We start from the raw sequence: 20,659 nt of genomic DNA, 5'->3' as shown, positions 1-20,659 counted from the left end.
GGGAAAATAGATATAGTCACCCTTTGTTGTGACTTTTGACCTTGAAGAGAAGCTGACAAAATTGGACCCTTTTGAAATACATGATGATGGATATCATCACTGAAGCTTTCCAGGACCGCTTCTGCTGATTTAAGAAGATCAACAAAGCAGTTTCTGAGACTACTTTCAAGTGACATCACAATCCAAGATATACATGAATATCTTGGATTTTGGACTGAAGTACTGGCTGTACAGGGCGCCCTGAGAAAACCTGGCACAGCAGTGTGTAAGATACATAGACCATCACAAACAAAAAGTACATGTCCTACAGTAAAGTCTATTTCGTTTTTAAACGTTTCACCGACCATAAACTACAGTTCCCACAATGCATGTCAAGCTTCTATGACGTTCTTGGATTGATAAATAATCGCCACTAGGTTGCAGGATTTCCCCACAACTTTTTTAGCCTTCATAAATATGAATAAACCCAACGTGTCCAAAACCACAAATAATTTTGCGGGAAAAGGAAGGTAATTTAATGAAATCAGAGAAAATACAAACATGTTAGTGATTCCAGGAGCAAAATCAATGTGTTTTGTTTTACGAGGCAGTGATGCTGCGTCAGCATTTTGACCTCAAACACAGAGCGAGGTATGCGAAATTTAGCCTCCAAGAAAAACTTCAAATTGTCCAATAATTTAAATGTAGACTGCAATCACATATGTTCACAGAAGCTAGAGCCAAAAAGGATGCAGCGATGGAAATAGCTTAACTGTTGAAGAAATCAGAAGATGAACAGAATGGAAGGTAGTTCCTGAAGAGATGTATCTTCAGTTTTTTTGAGCAGGTGGGCCCCAAACAGGCACAGTTATTTTTAAAATGTAAAATTTTTCAAGAAGACTTTGTAGATTAAATGAAGAAACTATCTCAAAGCAAAGCAGCTGTTGCAATTAATGTTCAACACAGTTGTAATGGTCTATCCATTTCAATATGAGGTGTGAAAGAAAACGTCTCACACAATGACTATGCATGACCTGCATAAAACTAATATGATACTGTGTGTTTGCTGAAATTTGTTATTTACTTTATGCAGACACTTGTGCTAATGCGTGTACAATATTTGAGAGGTTTTTAACAACATGTTTTCTACATTTATACTGTACAGTCTGACAGTAACCGTAATGCTGATGCAGCCCTTAGTGAGAATGAGTCTGACATTTGTGTCTTGATTGTAAATCTTTGATTCATGTGAAAATACAAAAACACGAAACTCAAATATGTATTAATTTTGCAATAAATAGAAGAGTCTCACTTTGGCTCCAGTTGATAGCGGAAAGTTTTACCCACGAAGCTGAAACGTAATTGAGTGCAGACTGCCTGGCAAAATAATCAAGGACCTCTGCTGATGTACTCACGCACTTCCTTCACATTTAATAGCAATTCCCGTAACTTTTTTCATATGGATATCTGTTGTCGACAGCTGAGCGATGTGCATTATTTCAAGCATCCGTAGGGCTGCTTCCTCTGTAAAAACCACCTGTCTGTTTCAGGGACACAGAGGATCAGGACCAGATGTTGTCATCGACTTTGAAAGTGCGAAAACTCATTAAACATTTTCATGGCTGCAGGCGCGAAGTTTGCGTGTGCAAAATGGCACCACTTCACATGCTACCTGTGAGAAACACATCAAAGAGTGTTGTATATTCTAATGACAGGCCTGCACATGCCCAACTTCCACAATTATCTGAGCCAATAATCCAAACAACAATTAGGACACAGACCAGACAAGCAGTATGTCCAAAATGAAAAAAACAAACACCAATATTCACAAATGTTCTTATTACTTTTCTACCAAGGGTCCACACGGCATCCAAGTGATCTCATATAAGGTTGCAGTCAAGAGAGGCGCCCCTAAACATGATCCCCACCCTCCCTTACAAACCCACTCCTACTTCCATGAGCCCTCCGAACTACCCTTCAACACGCAGTGTAATTTCAGCACCCACCTCTGTGTTCCTACAGAAGACGCAGGGTACATTATGGGCTGTAGGCTCTAGGTGAAGCATTGAAGTGAGCAGGAGAGGGTTTATTCCCCCTCCTGGAGGAGACTTTGGAAGTACGTGAAATCCAGCGTGCTTTGTGTGAGAAGCTGCTTGTTATTTTGACGAGCAGGAGCCCCTGAAAGGAACAGTCAGGATTCCCAGTAACCAGAGTCAGCCTCGGCGAGAGACAAACGCTTCTCACGGTGACAGACATGCAGCCGCTCACAGTCCTCTGTGTTCTTTTTCTCCTGCTGCATATCTGCTCTGGGAGTGCAGACAGCCAAAGGTAAGTGAGCTGTCATCTAAACCCTCTTTTCAGCCAGGACCTTCCAAATAAACTCCTCTAAAGTTTATCACATTTGACTTACTGAATGAGGCAATCATCATCACTAATGACCAATATTAGAGAACTATTATCAGTTGTTTTTACTGGTAGTTCTGCACCCTGCTTTGATTTGAGCAGCGTGTGAGAGGGCAGAATCAGTCATTTTTTAAGAAGGCATTTACACACCGGTGCTACTGAAAGTACAGGGCTAATGGGTCGGCTAAATGTGGCACGACGAGTGTGAATGAAGCAAGAGCACCTGTCGCACTTCAGAGCCCCTCTCCTGTGGGCTATTCTGGTGGATTTCTTTCAAGTCTCACGTTCCTCCTGTCCCACTGGAGCCAAGGCTGCTTACAGGATGCTGCTACTACTACTACTACTACTACCAATGTCACCCTGATGTTTAGGGTTATTACAGTTCTAAATAGAGATAAGAAAGCTGCATTAACCGATGTGGACGTCAGTCTCTGCCACGTTCTTATTCATCAGCAGATGCCCTTCAACATGCAATTGAATTTACACGTTCAAAATACTCATGCAATTGATGCAATCTATATGCCCAGTGGGTTATTTTTAAATCCTTTTGCTGACAACAAGTGTGCTAACATTACCATGAATTCTTATCTCACTTCAGACATTTGACCTACTTTAGTATCTGGATGTGGTAAACGGACAAATGGTTGTATATATAAGGTGTCAGGTTGCACCACAGGAAGTGTCTGGCTAATTAGTTTGTTTTCATCTGTAGCTACAGCTGGTTGTTACTCCACAGGGGATCTTCTCTAACACTCAGGGGGTCTGAACCAGAACGCTTTATTTGTATTGGAGGTGGGTTTTGTGTTCTTATTTCCTGACTGTTGACCAGAGCCTGTCCTTCCAACTTTTCCATGCAACAGGACTTGAACAAGTCCCCTACAGACCGAGACACCGCTGCCACGTTTTGTTGTCTTGTTTGTTTTTAGCAAAGTGTAACTGAGAAAAATCTCCAAGTAATTTTTGTTGGCTTGCTGTCGGCAGTTAAATCCTCCTTCTTACTTTCTACCCAGGCACTACCGACAAGTCCTTACTGGAAACCAAGTGGGGGTGTGTCGCTATGGCAGGAGACTAGAGTGTTGCTATGGCTGGAAGAAAAATAGTAAAGGACAGTGTGAGGGTAAGATGTCTTTTAATAATAATAATTAGATTCAGAGTTGTTTTGTGAATAAACACACATACCTGAAGGGAGTCTAAATTATCTCCATTAACATGTGGTTAAGTTTGGTCTGCTTCTTTAGTCCAACAGAGACATTAAAAAGCCACACGCCTGTGTTCTGTAATTGACATATGTGGTTTGATAAAATCCCAACATCCTCAAAATGTTTATGACTGCTGGTGTTTTTCCATGTTAATGGCTTTACCAGCTCAGTGTGTGCACGGCTGCAAGCACGGAGAGTGTGTCGGCCCCAACAAATGCAAGTGTTTCCCCGGATACACTGGAAAGACATGTAATCAAGGTAGGCGGTTGGGGTCAGGGGTCAGTTGAGAACCATTGTGCACCAGTGTGTGAAAATGCCCAGTAGTTAGATGGTGCAACGTGTTTGCAGATCTGAACGAGTGCGGCCTGAAACCTCGTCCCTGTGAGCACCGCTGCATGAACAGCTATGGAAGTTACAAGTGCTACTGTCTGAACGGTTACACGGTGACCCCTGATGGCTCCTGCACCAGTGAGTAATGTCGTCCTCTGTGACCAAAGTGACCAAAGCTGTGCATATATTTGGTCTTTTTCTCGTCTTCAGACTCCAGAACCTGCTCTCTCGCTCACTGTCAGTATGGTTGTGAGGAGGTCCAGGGGGAGATCCGCTGCCTCTGCCCGTCTCCAGGGCTGCAGCTTGGACAGGATGAACGGACTTGTGTTGGTGAGGAACATGATTTGGGGCCTTCTCATTTATCTTGTGTCTTCTCTCAGACCCACTGTCAGCAGCCGTTCCACTTCATTCTTCATGCTGATGTTATTTTGCCTCGTTTGTATGCAGATCAGGGATTTTTCTGAATTCTACAGCTCTGTAATTATTAAAACACTGTGGCTATTCTTGTTAGGCTTCCAATTATCTTGGTTGTAATGTAGCTAGTTTGCAAACTCATATAACAAGGTCTGAAGAAGCATTTAAATTTTTCCTGACTTGCCATTCCACTGCAGCAGGGATTGTAATTTCCTTAAGGCAGGTTTACCCATTTGAAAGGACGCTTTAAATTCTTACAATATGATGCTTGACAGCACTCGGGTGTGTGATAAACCTCCTCTAAATCCATTGATAAATATGTTATATCTCTCTATTTCCCTGTGCTGCTTTCTCCATTATTCCAAATGGTAGATCAAATGAAACAGGAAATAATGTAGAAATGTGAACAATGTGGACACAAGAGAGAAAGAAAAGGGAACGTCAACTGGGAGAGATTCAGTTACAAGCTGCTCACAGAGCTTAACTCTTCATTCTGAGGCTTTCCAAATCATCTTTCCCTCTTGTCTCCTGCAGAGATTTAAGTAGAGTCTTTCACCACATGGGTTTGGGGGAGAGGGGGGGTGTTCTTGGGGGCTATGATGGGTTGGCTGTGGCTTACACTACCGTCTGGACTTGCTTTGGCAGCATAGGCTCGCTTTGGCTCCGCTCTGGAGGCAGCACAATCTAACAGTAAGCACTCGATGTGACAGACTCCTACTCAATGTCAACACTGAAATGTGTGGCACTGCTCTGCTGAGAAGAGATCCTCATTGAGAGGATGGTGCATGAGAAATCAGTGAGAAAAGTTGTATTTATTTATATTTACCTGTTGGCGTCTATTGCACAGTGACTGCACGTCAGCTTTGGAATTTAAATGGAATAAAATCTCTTTCAACGTTGTCTGTCCTCAGATATTGATGAATGTGTAACTGGAAAGAACCTCTGTCCGTACAACAGACAGTGTGTGAACACCTTCGGCAGCTACTTCTGCAAGTGTCAGGAGGGTTTCGACCTGAAATATGTTGACGGCAAATATGACTGTGTAGGTAAGGTGTACAAGGTCAGCAGGGGGAGTCATTTGTAAAAAATAAAAAAAAGCCTGCTGTTTAAGGTTCACTTAGCCTTCTTGTGCTTCCAGACCATGATGAGTGTGCTACAGACACCCACAAATGCAGCCACCACGCCGACTGCCTCAACACTCAAGGATCCTACAAGTGCAAGTGCAAGTCTGGCTTCAGAGGGAATGGATTTGAATGTTCCGGTGAGCTCCAGGGCTCTTTAATTGTGAACTAATGAGCGTTAGGTTGATTTTGTTTTATCTGCAATGAATATTGTTATACTCCAGCCTCAGGTTTCTACCGCTGAGGAATATTGTGTTGAAATGTTGATAAATTTACATAATTTTAGGAAAGCTCGGCCAGCGTCCTCTCATCACATGAGAGAACCAGAGTTCATCTGGACATCTGTGCAAATGTGGCTCGGAAATGTCAGCATAACTAAACATGCCTTTTCTTATAGTCAAGCCATTTTATCAGAGATCCTGGGATGGCGAAAGAGGCAGTGCTGATGATTTTTTCAATGGTGAGCTTATTTGGAATCCAGGACTCCGCTTCCACTGCTCGCCCTTTGCCCCACAACCCCCATTCATCCCTCTCTTCTTGGTCGATTGAGAGAACATTTCCCTAGGCTCTTTCCTTTGCTCGTGGCTGGAAACACACAACACATACAGCTTAATAGGAAACATGGAATCAACAGCATGGCCTGTGATTTATATGCCAAATGTCACATGCTTCACTTGCATGAAACAGAGCAAGAAACTGGCCTTTTTTTATTTTTTTTACAATGTCCAGCTGCCACAAATGAAATCTGGCCCAAAAGGCATCTCTAACTCGTGATTATGGTTCCACATGTCTGATTCTGTTTCCCCTTCCTGCTTGCAGCCATCCCAGACTTCCAGGTGAAACCTGAGGTTGTGGACGGTAAACCAGATGAGCAATTGAAGAATTTTATTCCCGAGTCAATTGTGACACTGCCGCCGCAGATCCCCCTGCAGCCTTTTGACTATGAAAGAGAAGTCTATGCAGGCAGCCAGGCCAGGGGGAACCGGGAGGAGGAATTTCCAGAGGAGGAAGAGGAGGAAGAAGAAGTACACAACCAGCTCAATCCAAGAGGAGATGTTTTCAGTAAGCAGCCTTTTGGTTTGGCTCCCGGAAAGCAATCATTTGTCTGACAATGTAGGTGGTCCACAACACATCAACCCCTGACTAAACAAGCTAATTGTTTTTACAGCTATTCCCCCCCCCCCCCCCCCCCCCCCCCCCCCCTTCCCAGCATCTGAATGCAGTAAGAAGTCTTTAATCAGCAGCTTTAATATGCTTAAATGATGTCAGGTCAGGTTTAAGACTGACCAGCTGCATGTGCCCTGTCAAGATCAGGCTGCTCGAGGACTTGCTGAGCTTTTCCTGGAGGTTTTCTAGGACTCCTTCTGGTGAACAGGTTTAGGCATATGAGGGTTATGAGAGGTGTCTCCACCATGTTGATTATCATTTGATCCTCACGGTGTTTATACCATCACGTGACCTTAATCACTCACAATGCACATAAATAATAATCCATCAGCACATTTTTCACCCTGCACAACCTGGCAATAAACAGACCATTATTAGATTTAAAATGAAAAGTGGGAAGTTTACAATTGGTATGCACCCCTCTGAGATTTGAGAGACATTTAACCACAAATCTGCATCGTTATGGAAACACCCGAGTCTGTAAGTACTGAGATAACAAGAGGAGACAAGCCCCGAGACATCCATCACCTCCGGGAAGGAATTTTGCCCTCTAGGCATGTTAGAGCCAAGGGACACAACCCATCCTGGGTCCGCTTCCCATCTCCTGGGAGGAGGGAGAGGAGAGGAAAATATAAAAAGTCTCCAAGCCTTTTATTATGTTTTCCCCAAAACAGCTGTTGTGCAAACAGACTGAACTCAGCGAAGGAAAGTCTGTCATCAGCCCTGTAGACCTTTCTACCACCGGCCCACTCCGGTTGAGACGGGCTCCATACATCCAGCTGTCACTGCGCTGCTCCCAGAGTTTTAAAACTCTCGGGGAGGGGATGGATCCTCTGGTCGGAGATGCATCGAGTGACAGCAGCACAGGTCCACACTTGTTGGTTCAGAGGCCCTTTAAGCTTTGGTTTGATCACAAAGAGTCGAGAGAGCTTCATTTTTAACAGTGAAAAAGCGATACACTTACGTCTGATTCTCCGCTTCTGAATCTAATCCAGCTGCATACAACATGGTATTAGATCATATAATGTGCCCTTTTTTGGAACTGAACACTCTTTTGTTGCAGGAGGTATTTAAGTTGAAATTGCATTAAATCATGCTGGTTTTTTTTCCCTCCTCCCATTTCAAATGCAGTAACGGAGGACTTTGAATCAGTGTTTGGTCCCCCCACAGATGTTAAAGAAATCCAAATCACGCCAGTTCAGGAAGGTAAGGCATCCTTTGCACTTGTGCTATTGTTAGAATAATATATGAATTTACTGTAAATATTTCATTCTCTAGATTTTTTTATGGATTGCAACTTTGACCAGGGAGCATGTGAATGGGTCCAGGACAAGGCTGACAGTATAGACTGGAGTGTGATATACCATGATGACGGTAATGGAGGACATACTTACCCATGGACGTCTTCAGCCTCATACATTGACTTACATACTGTAACATCCCCTCTAGGTGCCCAGTACTACATGGCGTTGAGCGGGCTCGTAGGTGAACAAGGTGACACAGCCAAGCTGAAGCTGCTCCTCAGTGACCGCGCCCAGCAGGGCAGCTTCTGCCTCACCTTTGACTACCGGATTCTGGGACAGAATGTGGGAACGATCAAGGTGCTGCTGGATAACAACTCTTATCCAGTGTGGGAGCAGAGCCAAAGCAGACAGCAGAGCTGGCAGACAGAATTCCTCACTGTGGCCTGGAAAGAAGAAGCCCCCCAAGCTGTGAGTCATGTTATTGGTTTAAAAGACGTTAAAGGTAATAACATGTGGTGCACAAAGGATGTATCAAAGCTAAACAGCGATTATTCTCCAAGATTTTAAATTGATCCACTTCAGACTACTGGGAACTGAACTACCAATGCAATTACTAAATATCTTTCAGATTGTGTTTGAAGCGCAGCGTGGGAACAGTGTTGGAGGAGAGATTGGGCTGGATAATGTAGTGCTGACCTCAGGCCCCTGCCAAGATGAGGGTGATCCAATCTATTAAGAAGCCTCAGCCCAGATTTTTCATTTAGAAATCTGTTCTCACACAAACCAACTAGTCCCGTCCACAGCTTTTGGTTCCTTTGATTTTTTTCCTCAGTTTTTTCATACATAATTATGACACTATGTTGCATGGTCAACATTTTGTATCTATCTATGACACATATAACAAACTGAAGACCTCAGGAATATGTGCTAAAGCTAATTTAACTAGTGTGTTCATTGCTGAAAATATATGAAAATAATCTTGATATGCAATGTGAATTCTTGGGCAGATTATTACTGAAACCAAATCTTACAGATATTTTTTGTTGAAGGCTAAGTACAATAAATGTTAAAACTGTCAGTGCATATCTGCTGTACATTTTGCTTATATCCTTTCAATAAAATGTTTTTTTTTCTACACCTACCATCCATTCCTCCTTTTAAATCATTATCATTTCTTTTTTGATAGATGCTATATGATGACTCAAAGAACATTTTGAAAGCCCTGGTATCTCAATCTGCTGCTTTGTACCCGGTCACGCCACAGTTGGCAGTCAAATGGCGCCCCCTTCTAGGTGGAGGCTGGTATTACAACTTACTTTCTTGAAAGATTCAGATCTGAGTCCACCCAACAATATTGCTTAATTTAGAGTTAAATATCATGTTTCACTTCAAATAATAGCGCTATGATGAGTACATATACTATGGAACATAACATGTGATTTTATTATTGAGGCATGGGACTTTGCCTCAGCCCGGAATATCACATGACCTATCTGACAGCGTTAGCTTGTTAGCTGTTAGAGCTGCGTTAGCATTTAGCATTTGGAGACAACCAGGAAACAGTACGAGTCGGCGTTATCAGGAGCTGCGCCAAGGCGAGTTGTCATCTCTATGAATTAAGTCACTTGGAATTTATTGTGTTTATGTTGTCGTTTACTAGTTTGGACTTGCATTTACTAGTACAATTGCTTTGAATCCCGAGCTAGCAAATGTAATATGGGTTCCCCAATTTTCCTTTTAACGTTAGCCTACTTTAGCTAACACCGAGCCCAATTTCAACACGCTCCAGAAAGTAACAGATATTGTTCATATTGTGCCTCTAAACGCCGTTTAATACAGTTTTCCCCTGTTAGAATGCTGGCGAATTGCATGTGGAATATATGCGTAGTAGCCGTAGTTTGTTTAGTTGTTTGTGGTTTCTCTGATATAACCAGGAGCCTTTGTTAATCAGAAAGCTGATTGCTGTCATTGTGTTGCAGCTAGATAAACTTTGCACTTTCTGTGGCTATTTACGTCAACATTAAACAAATGAGCATGTGACTGGGAACATCAAAACTGTACAGAGGTGAGATGTCAACAATTGTTTATTTATCAGTAAGGTGTATTCAAATGCATATTAATCTCTCGCTGGAATTGAATTGTCTCCACAGGTGCATTATTTCAAAGTGATCAATTGTGAGTGAGAAGCCATGGCGACAAAGACATCTCTACAAAAAGTAATCCTGCTGGGTGATGGTGGTGTAGGAAAAAGCTCCCTCATGAATCGCTACGTTACCAACAAGTTCGATGCGCACCTTTTTCACACCATTGGCGTGGAGTTCCTCAACAAGGAACTCGAGGTTGACGGCCACCAGGTGACCCTTCAGATCTGGGACACGGCTGGACAGGAACGCTTCCGCAGCCTGAGGACTCCTTTCTACCGTGGCTCCGACTGCTGCTTACTCACCTTCAGCGTAGATGACAACCAGAGTTTTCTTAACCTGAGCAACTGGAAGAAAGAGTTCATCTACTACGCAGACGTGAAGGAGCCTGAGAAATTCCCCTTTGTAGTTTTAGGCAACAAATTGGATGTTACAGAGCGGCAGGTGACCCTGGAGGAGGCGCAACAGTGGTGCCAGGAGAACGGCGGCTACCCGTATTTTGAGACCAGTGCTAAAGATGCCACCAATGTAGCGGAGGCCTTCGAGGAGGCAGTGCGGCGGGTGTTTGCCTCGGATGAAAGGACGGACCATCTGATCCCCACAGACACAGTGAAGCTCCACAGAAAACCTCGGTCTGCCTCGTCCTGCTGTGCGTAACAGCCAGGATTATTACCAAGTTACTCTAATGGCTGTTATGTGATGAGGCGCTGGATGCACGGGAGATCTTTTTAAACAAATTATGCTACTGGCTTTATGGTTTGATATTTCTAATAAGAGTATTTGGGGGAAAAAAGGTTGTGGGAAGCATTTAACACTTTGATTGCTGTGTATTTGCACCAGTTCATCAGTCATTCTGCAAAGCATCGACAGTAATCAAAAGAAAGTCTTCTTTGGCCAAGACTGCCTTCAGACTAAAAAAAAAATGCTTGAAAATAATATATTCCATTCTTTCACTCTCAAAATGGACTGAGTGTGATCATCAGAAGGTTTCTGACATCAGCTCCCATATGTAATAACAGTGATGACCTCCGTGTTTAGGGTAGGAAACTAATTGCATAATTAATTTATACAGTCCCATAACCCAGTCTGAGCATTATTAACTACACTTTGTGTGCAGCTTGCTGTAATTTTTGCTGCTTGTGTTCCTGTTTGTGCACATTCTGCCTGGTGGTGAGCGGATCATTTGAAAGCACTAAGCTTCCTAACAAAGATGTACATTAAAGCAAAGATAATATGTATGGCCTGTGGTCCATGGTCCATTTATATTGGATTTTTTTTTTTACACTTTGACTCAAATCATGATTTTTCCCCTATGTCAGCTTTACTATTTTTTAAACTTAAAAAGTACTCTAACTCCCAGTGTGAGGTTTTAATTGCTAAATGATGACTTTAACACAACCGCTCTGATGCTCTGCTCTGTACTACTGACATGTCAAACAATAAAGGCAGCTGAGGATTCTCTCAGAACATTTGTACATTAATCTCTCTCAAACAAGCTTCACCTAATGCCATTTTTTGAATTGCTTAAAATGTCAAGTTATATTTTCAGATCAAATATAAATTCAGTATCTGGACACCAGGGGTGGGTATTTACAGTTTTGTATTTTAAAATGGAAACAAATGGTTTGATTCACAAGTGTCCCTCACCATCAATTCTAGCTCCTCACAAAGGTAAATGGAGAATCTCTGAAAGGTGTAATGTTGCCAACGGTTCCTTTATGCATTAAGAAACAGTTTTACTGGGAGCGGGAGCCACAAACACGTCACATTAGCACGTTAGTTCGACACAAAAAGCCAAAAATGTCTTCCAATCCTCCAGATCTGGTGCAGTGATCAACTCAGGAGATGCTTCTTCCCAAGAAACTGCACTTTCCTCTCAAAGGCCGTTGAGCGAATTGGTGCGTTGATTTCATAGAAGGGATTCATTGCAAACTGGGAGGCAGGAAAGAATATATTCACGCATTAGGATAAATGTGTGGTGCCAACTTACGCTCACGTGCAAGAAAACTAACCTTGATGTACAAATCGTATACGTCATTAAAAAAGTTTTTGATTCCATCTTCTTGTCGGACATCGTGGAGCATGATAAACCTTATATGTGAGGCAGAAATTAAGGAAAACGTCACTTCGCTTCATGTCTTATTCTGTTATAGACTGTGAAATGGTAGCCACATTACAGTGCAAATGAAACTGATCGTGGCTGCACCTGATGATTGTGCAAAATAATAAAAGGTTGAGCAAAGTGGGGGAAAGGATATGTCCTGCAGTGACAAAGGCAGACACAAACCACTCGTTGAACTTGTCCACGGTTTTTAAGTACATATTGTTAGTCAACCACATGTTTTCGTCCACCAAATCTAGGGCGGCGTGGGCGATGAACTGGTTCAGGTGGCGATGGTCATCCTGGGGGCAGCGAAGCAGACATACAGGTTACAGACAAGTTATGTCTTAACTCCTTTACGTGATCAGTCGAATTGGCAGCATGGCTAATAGTGGGTGTCTTTAAACTATTGCTTCAATAGCGGTTTTGTGAGATTAAAATAAGTGAGTTGTAATTGACATGTGCTAATTAATCACCTATAGGACCAGTTGCCACGGTACTCAGGTAGATAAATTGACAGTATGACCATTAACGTTGGTGCATTACATTACCTTAGATTCAGACTTTCCTGCTGGTAAAAACTCCATCTCAAACACTGGGTTGTCGTGGTGGCCAACCATGACAAAATAAAAACTTCCAGACATCGTTTGCTCTCGTTAGTGAAACTAAACAGCAATGAAAATAATGAACGCGATCAAAGATAAACCTGCCAGGTAATCTTCAGAGACGATATAAATAAAACACCACCAGGTGATCGTGATCCTACCTACCGTCACCGCTAGAAAGGAAGGTAAATCGAATTTTTACGTTCAACTGATGAAACTACATCAAATTACACTACATTAAATATCATAGCTAAATGGTTTAGGGAACAATGGAAATGAATTACGTCTCTATATCCAACGTTTGTTTATCTGCGCATTTACTTCCTGAAGAACAGCGAGAGAAGTCGGACAAAGATGACGACAATGAACCCTAACATATTTTTATTTATTAACTATGTGCTGTACAACTCAGAATTGATGTTTTAAATAGTATGATTTTATTTTTTTTATTTTTTTTAAAAGTATCAAAATACTTAAGATGTGCAGTTAAAGATAAAAAATAAATTAACAACCCTGTTTTACGTCATAATTGTGGGACTCCCCGGAAGTAGAATCGCCTCTGACGGTTTTAAAAAAGTAACGCCTCCTTAAGAGAGACGCTTCACTGTTCGGCAGATAAATTAAAGCTGCTATTTCCAATGGATAGAATGGATATAATGCGTTATTGAGGACATGTCTGATATCATGTTGTGTATTTGACATCGTTTTTAATCTAGCAGTTGGATGCGGTCTGTTATTTAGGTGGGTTTAACGTGAATGTCATTAATAACTAATGTTTTATCAAAGCAATTGATGCGAATGCAAAACAAGAATAGTCAACGACGAGGTGCATTACTTGATGCAGCGATTATTGTAAAGGTAGCAAAGTTAACATCGTCTGCTGACGCTTGACCTCTTCTACAGGTGGTTCCTCATTGGTCCCGATTTCGTTCAGCGGTGTCTTTGCAGAACCAGTTTAATTTTATTTATTTATTGCTGTCACTGTTAGCTCCCTTCATATTTGTGGACAATGGAGGGTCTTTCCCCCTCTCTTCTTTTACCCATTCAGGTTAAGGTCGGCTAAAGTGATAAAACAACGTTATTATATCAAAGACAATAATCTTGACAGTGCAGATGTGTTAAACATACACAGTTATCGCTGGAATTGCAATGACGTGTTTTTACAGTGTTGCTGGTGGTTCCTCCAGGTTACCACCAGCCATGGAGGACACTTTGTCCAAGGATGAACTGCGAATGAGACTCTTTAACACATTTAAGAATAAAGGGGTCCTCGACAAACTCAAAGTAAGTAATATTCCCAACACTATTGGTTGTCTTACACTACAGTGACCTGTGTGCTGAAAAGTGATCTTTCTAATTTTTTTGTGATATTTTGATTTAGACTCAGCTGCGAAACCAGCTCATTCAGGAGCTAAAGTACCCAGTGTTAAATGGAGCTGAACCCATTCCCCAAGCAGTTCCGGCGAGGTCTGATCCCATTTTAATCTCTGCTTGCAACAGCATAGTGGCCGATCATCTCAGGATCTGTGGGTATGAGTATACCCTGTCTATATTCTATCCTGAATGTGGCCAAAGCAACAGCAAGGTGAGCATCTAAAAAGTTTGTTTATATCAGAATCAGAATCAGGGTGCTTTATTGATCCCTTTAGGGGGTGTCCATTAGGGAAATTAGCATCTCCCCAAAGAAACGTACAGCACTGTTTAAGATATTAAAAATAATAAAAATAGAATAAAATAAGAAATAAAATAGAATAAATTAAAAATAGAATATAAATATAAAATATAAGACTATAGAAATGTAAATAAATGAACTGAATGAATGAATGAACTGAATGAATGGATGTCCCAGTATTATGTTATTGCAGTGTTGTTCCAGTCCTTCTGTTGGCCCTCCTCCCCCCCAGTGAGGAGTATATTATATTACATTAGTCCAACGAGTACTACACCACAGTACAGAGATTGGTCTCTTTCATTTTTGCAGGTTACTACAGAAGACCTTCTTCAGCTTGTCAACATTAGTCCTGAATCAGACCTTTATCAATCTCTGGTAGGTAGATAAGTTATTATTTTATAGAATGTTATTCTCAAGATTAGGTTTAAAGGTGAATTTGTTAAATATATTATTTATCCACAGGTGAGTTCAATCAAAGATGGTAAAGGTATGTATAAAACTATTTTGATGTGGTTTTTTTTAGTTTGGCATAGAATTTCTCCTGACAAAGACATGCGCTTGGCATGTTCTCTCAATTTTATAGGATTTTTGACTGGCCTTCTGAAACACCTGACACGCCATCACGCTTGTACCGTGTATCGTGATGCTGACACTCAGACGAGCTGCACAGCAAGTTATGGAGAGTCTCTTGGTACAATCAAATGATACATTTTTACATTTTAACATGCTCTCCTCCACACCTGTGCCTTAGAATGGTCTGCTTCTAATAATGTCCTGTTTGTGTCAACAGTTGAGAAGCTGAGGAGCATCGATAAGGAATATGAGAACCTCAGTTATAGTGGGGACCATTCGTCTTCAATGGAATCAAAGCTGGCTGCATATCGAAAAGACATTGAGGCAAAGGCACAAGCAGAAATGAACAAAAAGGTATTTTCCACAACAGAATTAGCTGTAAAGCTTTATGGCAAATGATTTCTAATTCATCTGTGGAGATGCATGTGTAAAATGTGTTCTTTTCATTTTAGATGCAGCATTTTAAAGATGCTGAGCTTGCCAAGGTGCGCATGGAGGAGAAAGCTTCATTTCATAAAGAGTTTGACAGACTAAAGCAGGAGCTGCAGAGGACTTATGAAATGAAAGCAAAGGCGTTGATGGACCGGGAGAAAAATTCTATCGATCAGTTACAAAAGCAACGAGAGGTTCAAATTCCATTTTATTCGGCACTGTTGTATTTGACACAACAGGAGTTGTTTTCAAGTTCTAAAAGTGTTGTTTTCATTTCCCCTTTTTTAAGATTGAAGAGAAAGACATGTATATGCAGAGACAGTCACTCCTGAAAGAAATTGACAGGTCACGAGAGAGAGAAAATGAGCTAAAGATCAGAATGGAGGCTTTTGAAAGGTGAGAGCTTCCACCTAATATTTCTATTCTTATTTTGACCTCTAACTCGATAAAATTATAACTGGTTCTTACTTTGATAGGACGTGTCAAATGTTTGAGGACAAAGTCAAGAACACAGAAGAGCTGCTAAGGAGGAGGGAACTGGCAATGAAGACAATGGAGGCCACTCATGATGAAACTCTAAAGACTGAACTTTCCAGGTAACGGAACAGAAATCTCAGTTTAAAGCTGAATGATTCAGTTTAATTGCAGCTTTGACCACCATTAATACAGAATTTTACAGTTAGTTCTCATGACTTTCATTCAATAATCCTTCTCTGTTGCATTCAGTTTACTTTAGTGTATCCTTATGAAACACTGAATAAGATGCTGCTCAGGGTTATTAGAAAAGCACATGTAGAACTGACATTTAGCCCCTTTTGTGACCATTATCAATATCAACTTAGGTATCAGATGCAGTTAAAAGAGGAGTTCATGAAAAGAACAGAGAAATTAGCGGAGAATGAGACTAAAATCAAAGGTGAGCATATAGGATAGTTCTATTTCTTATTTTGCAGCATGCAGTTTTCTATGATTTAATCACATTTACATCGATATTCTCAGTGGAAACGGCCCGCATCCAAAATGAGTCCGCTTTGATTGACAGCAAACTACAGGAGCACTGCAGAATGTCATCAGAGTTAAAGCGTCTGCAGGTAAACAACACAGCCAGTTCGCTAAATAATTCACCCAACATTTCAGTGCGTTGTAGAGATTACCGGTAATTACTTTATGCTCTTCTTGATTCATTTTCTGTTGCTCATTTGTCTCCTCTCCTCTTGCAGAAAGAGTTAGATGCTGCACAGCAGCAAGTGTCTCTCCTGAATCAGCAGAAGGGGCTGTTACAAGAGCGACTAGGGACGATGGGTGACTATTCCGACTTGGAAAGAGACAAAAGAGAGCTGAATGGGCAGGTGCAGCTGCTAAAGAATCAGCTGTTGGAGGCCCAGGAGCAAATGCGGCTTCTCCGTGCAGGTTAGCACGGCCTGTTATAATTGTCTCATAACCGTTTGTGTCAATTTAGAGATCTTGCCCTTCTCAGTACTGTTCTGTAACGAATGTTTGGCTGAACGTTTGCTTTTTTTCCTCCGTATTGCCACTGGCGTGGAAGACAGAAAATCTAATGTTCCCTTCTTTTAGATTTAACCAGGCCATCCAAAGAAGAGCTGGCACTGCAGATGGAGCTGCAGAGGATCCAGAATGCTCATCGGATGAACAAGGAAGAATATGATGGCCAGAACCAGGCACTGCAGGAGCAACTGCAACGTGAGGTCTGTCAATGCCACAAACCTTTACTTCACGCAGAGTATTTGGTCACGGTTTTTATATGAGCTCTCCTTTAGAATATTCTGTGATTTATTGTTACGTGTTGGTAAATCTTGGTTTTCAATAACCAATGTGGTGGCTGCTGGTTTTTGCTCCTGCAGATGGAACAGTCGGCTCAGTTCAAAACCCAGCTGATGGCGGATCAGGAGAAGCTGCAGTGGCTGTCCAGTCACGTGAAGGACTTGAAAATGCAGCTTTCACAAACACAACAAGGCACATGAATGCATGTTTCTCACACAAAACAGATACTGCAGGCTTGTTTGTGGTGTTTATTCTCTATTGGAAGTTCTTCATTTGCATAGTTTACCTTGGGCTGTGTATCCTGATTACGTATGATAAAATGTTTTTTATTTGTTGTTTTTTGCATGATGGCAGCTCTTGAAAATGAAGTGCTGCGGACCTCCAAACCCTCCCTTGATCATTCATTTCTGAGTCCAGACAAGCTGGTTTTCTCTGCCCCCTCTGTGGACAGAACCCTTCTGAGAGGCAGGGCTGGCTTTGTTGATGTTGAAGGAGGTGTACCCATGCGAGCGAACCAAGTATGGGGGAGCGACCTCCTGGACTGTGATATCGACTCAGTGGCTGAAGCAAAGCCTTGGCTCCAGGAGCTGCAGGAGGAGGCTGAAACATTAGAGGAAGCCTATGGAGCCTACCAGCAGAGGGCAGTGCACACCACCATCCCTCTGATATTCCCTACTAGACCTCATCCCTCCACAGCTCATCCTCTGCATCACACCATCAAGAAAAACATCTCCCAGACTCGTCTTTCCCAGAAACCCAAGTCCTCGTGCGTATCAGAGTCTTTCCAGCCTGCAACAATTTCCTCCTCAGCACTTTATGACACCATGATCACAGTGCAAACAGGCCAACCAAGGGTAACCTCAGAAGACCTAAATGAACTCCAGACCACCGTTTTTAATGATTACAGCACCCACAGAGTACCCAAGTCTCTGCAACAAACGGTTCAACAGCCTCAGGAAGGAAGCAGCTCACCACCCAGACAGTCGTCCCCCAAGTTGCACTTTGGCCCCAGGGTAGATCAGGAAGAGCTTTCTAAAGGTACTGTTTAAACCTGACTCAGCTCTCAACGTGCATGCAAAGTCAAAAAAGATGATATGATCTTCTAGAAACATTGAGGCAAATTCTTTGTTTTTTCCATAAATGTGCTCTGAAGTGGGAATTCTTCCAACAGGTGTGGTTGTGCCTGCGGTGGCGGGGCCAGAGCCGTTGCTGCCGGGCTCTCTTGCTGATCAGGATTTGTCCTCAGGTAATGGTTCTCCTCATCTCAGTCCACTCCTAATCTTCATAGCTTCATTTATGACGGTTTTAATGCTCCATAGGGCTGTGCAGTAGAAAGTTACTTTTGATCTTCTGGTAAGACACATTTTTCACTTTTATAGATAAGTTTTATATTTTACTGTTGCGCTATGACACTTTAACAACATCTTGTTTTTTGGCCTTTTCATTTGGTACTACACATTTGAAAAAACAAAAACCTCATTTATTTCAGGTTTCCTACCCATGTATTCATTAGACCTGATTAATGATACAACGGGTATTATTAGGATTACTTCAATGGTCACTTAACTGGATTATTCATCTGTATATATTTTTTTAACAATATGTTTATTGGAAACTTTTTTCCTGAAAAATAACAGAAAATTTCCATTAATTCCTAAGTTTTTTGTTTTTTAAAAAAAAGAAAAGGTTGAAAACACATTGATCAGCCCTATATTCAGGTCTGCGCAGTTTGTTTCCAAAGGTCTGAGAAACAAATAGGAGTATATCCGGTGTGGAGGGATTTGTGTCCTGGAAAGGCTGTTTTTAATGAGGCTGTGAGCGGCCTCACAAGTATCCTTTCAATGGTAACAGACAATAGTGTAGATGAAGGGCAGCTGATTATGTATTCTGTGCTGGTCCTCTAGGCTCGTTGCATTATAGTGAAACATAAAAGATCTCTTTGTTTGTGTGTCTCTCCAGAGCCCAGCTACATTCCAGAGCTTCTCCTGGACACTGCCGTCTCTCTCAGTGAGGAGGCCCCTGTCCGCCCCACTGTCCCCCATTCACCAGACCCCCCAGAAGATCCCTTGGACTTAGAGGGCCAGACGGGTGAGCCTTTAGTCGCCATGCTTTTCATGCAAAGTTTCAGATGGCCGATGACGGATGGTCATACTGCTGTAAAGATCACCCTAAACAAAACAGCCCTGTGATCCCTGTGATATCACTGCCACAAATTCACCACTGAGTCCACTCATAAGCATTACTCTGACTTACAGAAGCTGCTCAAACACCAGGTGAAGCTACTAGAGGAGCAGATGAAGAGGCTGAGGAGCAGAAATGGCTGAGAGAGCGGAAGGAGAAACAAGAGCGAAGGCAACAGGAACAAGAGGAAGCCAGGGAAAGAGAGCTTCAGGAACTCAAAAGGCTGGAGGAGGAGACGGTGTGGATTATCTTTTCTAAAGCAGCTCATTCTGAACTTCGCATCAGCATAAATGTTGACACTTTTCTTGTTTGACCAGCTTTTGCAGGAAGTGGAAGAAGCAGGACAGAAAGAAGCTGAAGAAACTGAAATTAGCAAAGGTAGAGAGGAAGAGGACTGTAGCAATGAGGAGGGACCAAAGACTGAAAATCCACTAGACAAATACATGAAAATAATCCTGGAGGCACGAAAGCAGCAGACAGAGGTGGGTGTCGAAAAATTGTGGTTAACTCTATGTTTTTTTTAGAGTATGAACCATTTTCTTTTTCCTTTCAGAGTCCCGTTATTGAAACATGTTCAGATCAAGAGGACAAGGATCTGTCTGCGAAGGAAGACAACAGGTACAATCTGCTGCTCTGGGCCAGCAGAGGGGCTGAACCGACTGCTTTATCTTCTAGATTGTAGCTTTGATCTCTTTTTTTTTTGCCTTCAGCATTGAGGTATATGCCCCCAAGGACGCCATTGATGATGAGGATTTCTGGTGAGCTGGTAAGTAACCATAATCAGTACTTTTTCTTCGATACCTGCATATATAAACCTGTGTTTCATTGCTTATTGGACGCAGGGTCATGATGGGACTGGAGCCTTTTCCTGACATCAGCTGGGTCTCGTGCACTCATTTTTAGAGTGACTTACCTGTTTTTGTGGGTGGAAACTGACACGAGGAGATCTGCTCTGCCAACTCGGAACCTTCCCACAATGGGAATCAGTCATCCATCACGCTGTTCATTCTTTTTATTCTTTTTTTTATTGTTCTTACACAACTAAACAGATTTTAAAAAACACAAAGTAAATACTGTCTTTATGATTTTGATTTTTATGACAACCTTCAACAGTACAGATGAGTCATGCCATAAAGGGGGCTCCGGTCAGACAGGATGATGGGATGTTGTCCTCCTGGTGATTGCTGGGCAGCCAGTATTATTCTCTTCATTTGGTTCATTCAACTTGACGATTGGTCAGCACAAACTAAACGTCTCGTCCTAATTCTTGGGAACTGTCGGCTTGTTGCTAAATGCGCCGCCGATGTCTGACAGA

The 20,659-nt window shown here is 42.1% G+C and overlaps 5 protein-coding genes across 16 annotated transcripts in view; 3 read left to right on the top strand and 2 right to left on the bottom strand.

The window, feature by feature from the left end:
- Positions 1–20,659, bottom strand: part of LOC105418387 (ABC transporter F family member 4-like) — a 239,284-nt gene that overhangs the window by 28,296 nt on the left and 190,329 nt on the right. The gene's annotated exons all lie outside the window — the stretch shown is intronic.
- Positions 1,957–8,998, top strand: egfl6 (EGF-like-domain, multiple 6). Of its 2 annotated transcripts, XM_003961868.3 has the most exons (13): positions 1,957–2,307; positions 3,393–3,499; positions 3,747–3,839; positions 3,930–4,049; positions 4,122–4,241; positions 5,237–5,371; positions 5,464–5,586; positions 5,844–5,906; positions 6,266–6,508; positions 7,745–7,819; positions 7,892–7,987; positions 8,063–8,325; positions 8,486–8,998. In XM_003961868.3, exons 1-13 carry the CDS (start codon positions 2,234–2,236, stop codon positions 8,591–8,593), a joined length of 1,620 nt encoding a protein of 539 aa, XP_003961917.2. In that variant the 5' UTR covers positions 1,957–2,233; the 3' UTR covers positions 8,594–8,998. The 2 variants fall into 2 exon arrangements, with proteins under 2 accessions (XP_003961917.2, XP_029703000.1); XM_029847140.1 differs by lacking the exon at positions 5,844–5,906 and having other exon boundaries at positions 1,958–2,307.
- Positions 9,326–11,465, top strand: rab9a (RAB9A, member RAS oncogene family). The gene is made up of 3 exons (XM_011609050.2): positions 9,326–9,452; positions 9,841–9,922; positions 10,008–11,465. The coding sequence occupies exon 3, from the start codon at positions 10,047–10,049 to the stop codon at positions 10,653–10,655; it is 609 nt and encodes a 202-aa protein (XP_011607352.1). The 5' UTR covers positions 9,326–9,452; positions 9,841–9,922; positions 10,008–10,046; the 3' UTR covers positions 10,656–11,465.
- Positions 11,582–13,028, bottom strand: trappc2 (trafficking protein particle complex subunit 2). Of its 2 annotated transcripts, XM_003961818.3 has the most exons (5): positions 12,870–13,028; positions 12,651–12,764; positions 12,257–12,401; positions 12,011–12,096; positions 11,582–11,930 (listed from the first exon to the last, which is right to left on the bottom strand). In XM_003961818.3, the coding sequence occupies exons 2-5, from the start codon at positions 12,741–12,743 to the stop codon at positions 11,832–11,834; spliced, it is 423 nt and encodes a 140-aa protein (XP_003961867.1). In that variant the 5' UTR covers positions 12,744–12,764; positions 12,870–13,028; the 3' UTR covers positions 11,582–11,831. The 2 variants fall into 2 exon arrangements, with proteins under 2 accessions (XP_003961867.1, XP_029703107.1); XM_029847247.1 differs by having other exon boundaries at positions 12,651–13,024.
- On the top strand, positions 13,265–20,406 carry ofd1 (OFD1 centriole and centriolar satellite protein). Of its 2 annotated transcripts, XM_011609081.2 has the most exons (23): positions 13,268–13,445; positions 13,892–13,988; positions 14,086–14,289; positions 14,686–14,751; positions 14,839–14,863; positions 14,960–15,067; positions 15,167–15,303; positions 15,402–15,575; positions 15,671–15,777; positions 15,858–15,977; positions 16,224–16,297; positions 16,381–16,472; positions 16,602–16,791; positions 16,957–17,087; positions 17,244–17,355; positions 17,518–18,201; positions 18,335–18,409; positions 19,123–19,251; positions 19,419–19,582; positions 19,662–19,826; positions 19,898–19,962; positions 20,055–20,110; positions 20,187–20,406. In XM_011609081.2, the coding sequence occupies exons 2-22, from the start codon at positions 13,905–13,907 to the stop codon at positions 20,104–20,106; spliced, it is 2,958 nt and encodes a 985-aa protein (XP_011607383.2). In that variant the 5' UTR covers positions 13,268–13,445; positions 13,892–13,904; the 3' UTR covers positions 20,107–20,110; positions 20,187–20,406. The 2 variants fall into 2 exon arrangements, with proteins under 2 accessions (XP_029702878.1, XP_011607383.2); XM_029847018.1 differs by lacking the exons at positions 19,123–19,251; positions 19,419–19,582; positions 19,662–19,826; ... (1 more) ...; positions 20,055–20,110; positions 20,187–20,406 and adding an exon at positions 18,483–18,535 and having other exon boundaries at positions 13,265–13,445.

The sequence above is a fragment of the Takifugu rubripes genome, chromosome 1 (assembly GCF_901000725.2).
Source record: "Takifugu rubripes chromosome 1, fTakRub1.2, whole genome shotgun sequence".
NCBI lineage: Eukaryota > Metazoa > Chordata > Actinopteri > Tetraodontiformes > Tetraodontidae > Takifugu > Takifugu rubripes.
The sequence above is the reverse complement of the archived record's forward strand: the minus strand, read 5'-3'. Positions and strand labels throughout refer to the sequence as shown.

Excerpts from the sequence above, each read along its gene's own strand:
- ofd1 (XM_011609081.2), top strand. The coding sequence starts at position 13,905 with ATGGAGGACACTTTGTCCAAGGATGAACTGCGAATGAGACTCTTTAAC. Across the intron at positions 15,576-15,670 it reads AGTTACAAAAGCAACGAGAG|ATTGAAGAGAAAGACATGTA; the intron begins GTTCAAATTCCA and ends CCCTTTTTTAAG. Across the intron at positions 19,827-19,897 it reads CACGAAAGCAGCAGACAGAG|AGTCCCGTTATTGAAACATG; the intron begins GTGGGTGTCGAA and ends TTTTCCTTTCAG.
- egfl6 (XM_003961868.3), top strand. The coding sequence starts at position 2,234 with ATGCAGCCGCTCACAGTCCTCTGTGTTCTTTTTCTCCTGCTGCATATC. Across the intron at positions 2,308-3,392 it reads GGGAGTGCAGACAGCCAAAG|GCACTACCGACAAGTCCTTA; the intron begins GTAAGTGAGCTG and ends CTTTCTACCCAG. Across the intron at positions 8,326-8,485 it reads AAGAAGAAGCCCCCCAAGCT|ATTGTGTTTGAAGCGCAGCG; the intron begins GTGAGTCATGTT and ends AATATCTTTCAG.
- trappc2 (XM_003961818.3), bottom strand. The coding sequence starts at position 12,743 with ATGTCTGGAAGTTTTTATTTTGTCATGGTTGGCCACCACGACAACCCA. Across the intron at positions 12,402-12,650 it reads CAGGAAAGTCTGAATCTAAG|GATGACCATCGCCACCTGAA; the intron begins GTAATGTAATGC and ends CGCTGCCCCCAG. Across the intron at positions 11,931-12,010 it reads TATACGATTTGTACATCAAG|TTTGCAATGAATCCCTTCTA; the intron begins GTTAGTTTTCTT and ends CCTGCCTCCCAG.
- rab9a (XM_011609050.2), top strand. The coding sequence starts at position 10,047 with ATGGCGACAAAGACATCTCTACAAAAAGTAATCCTGCTGGGTGATGGT.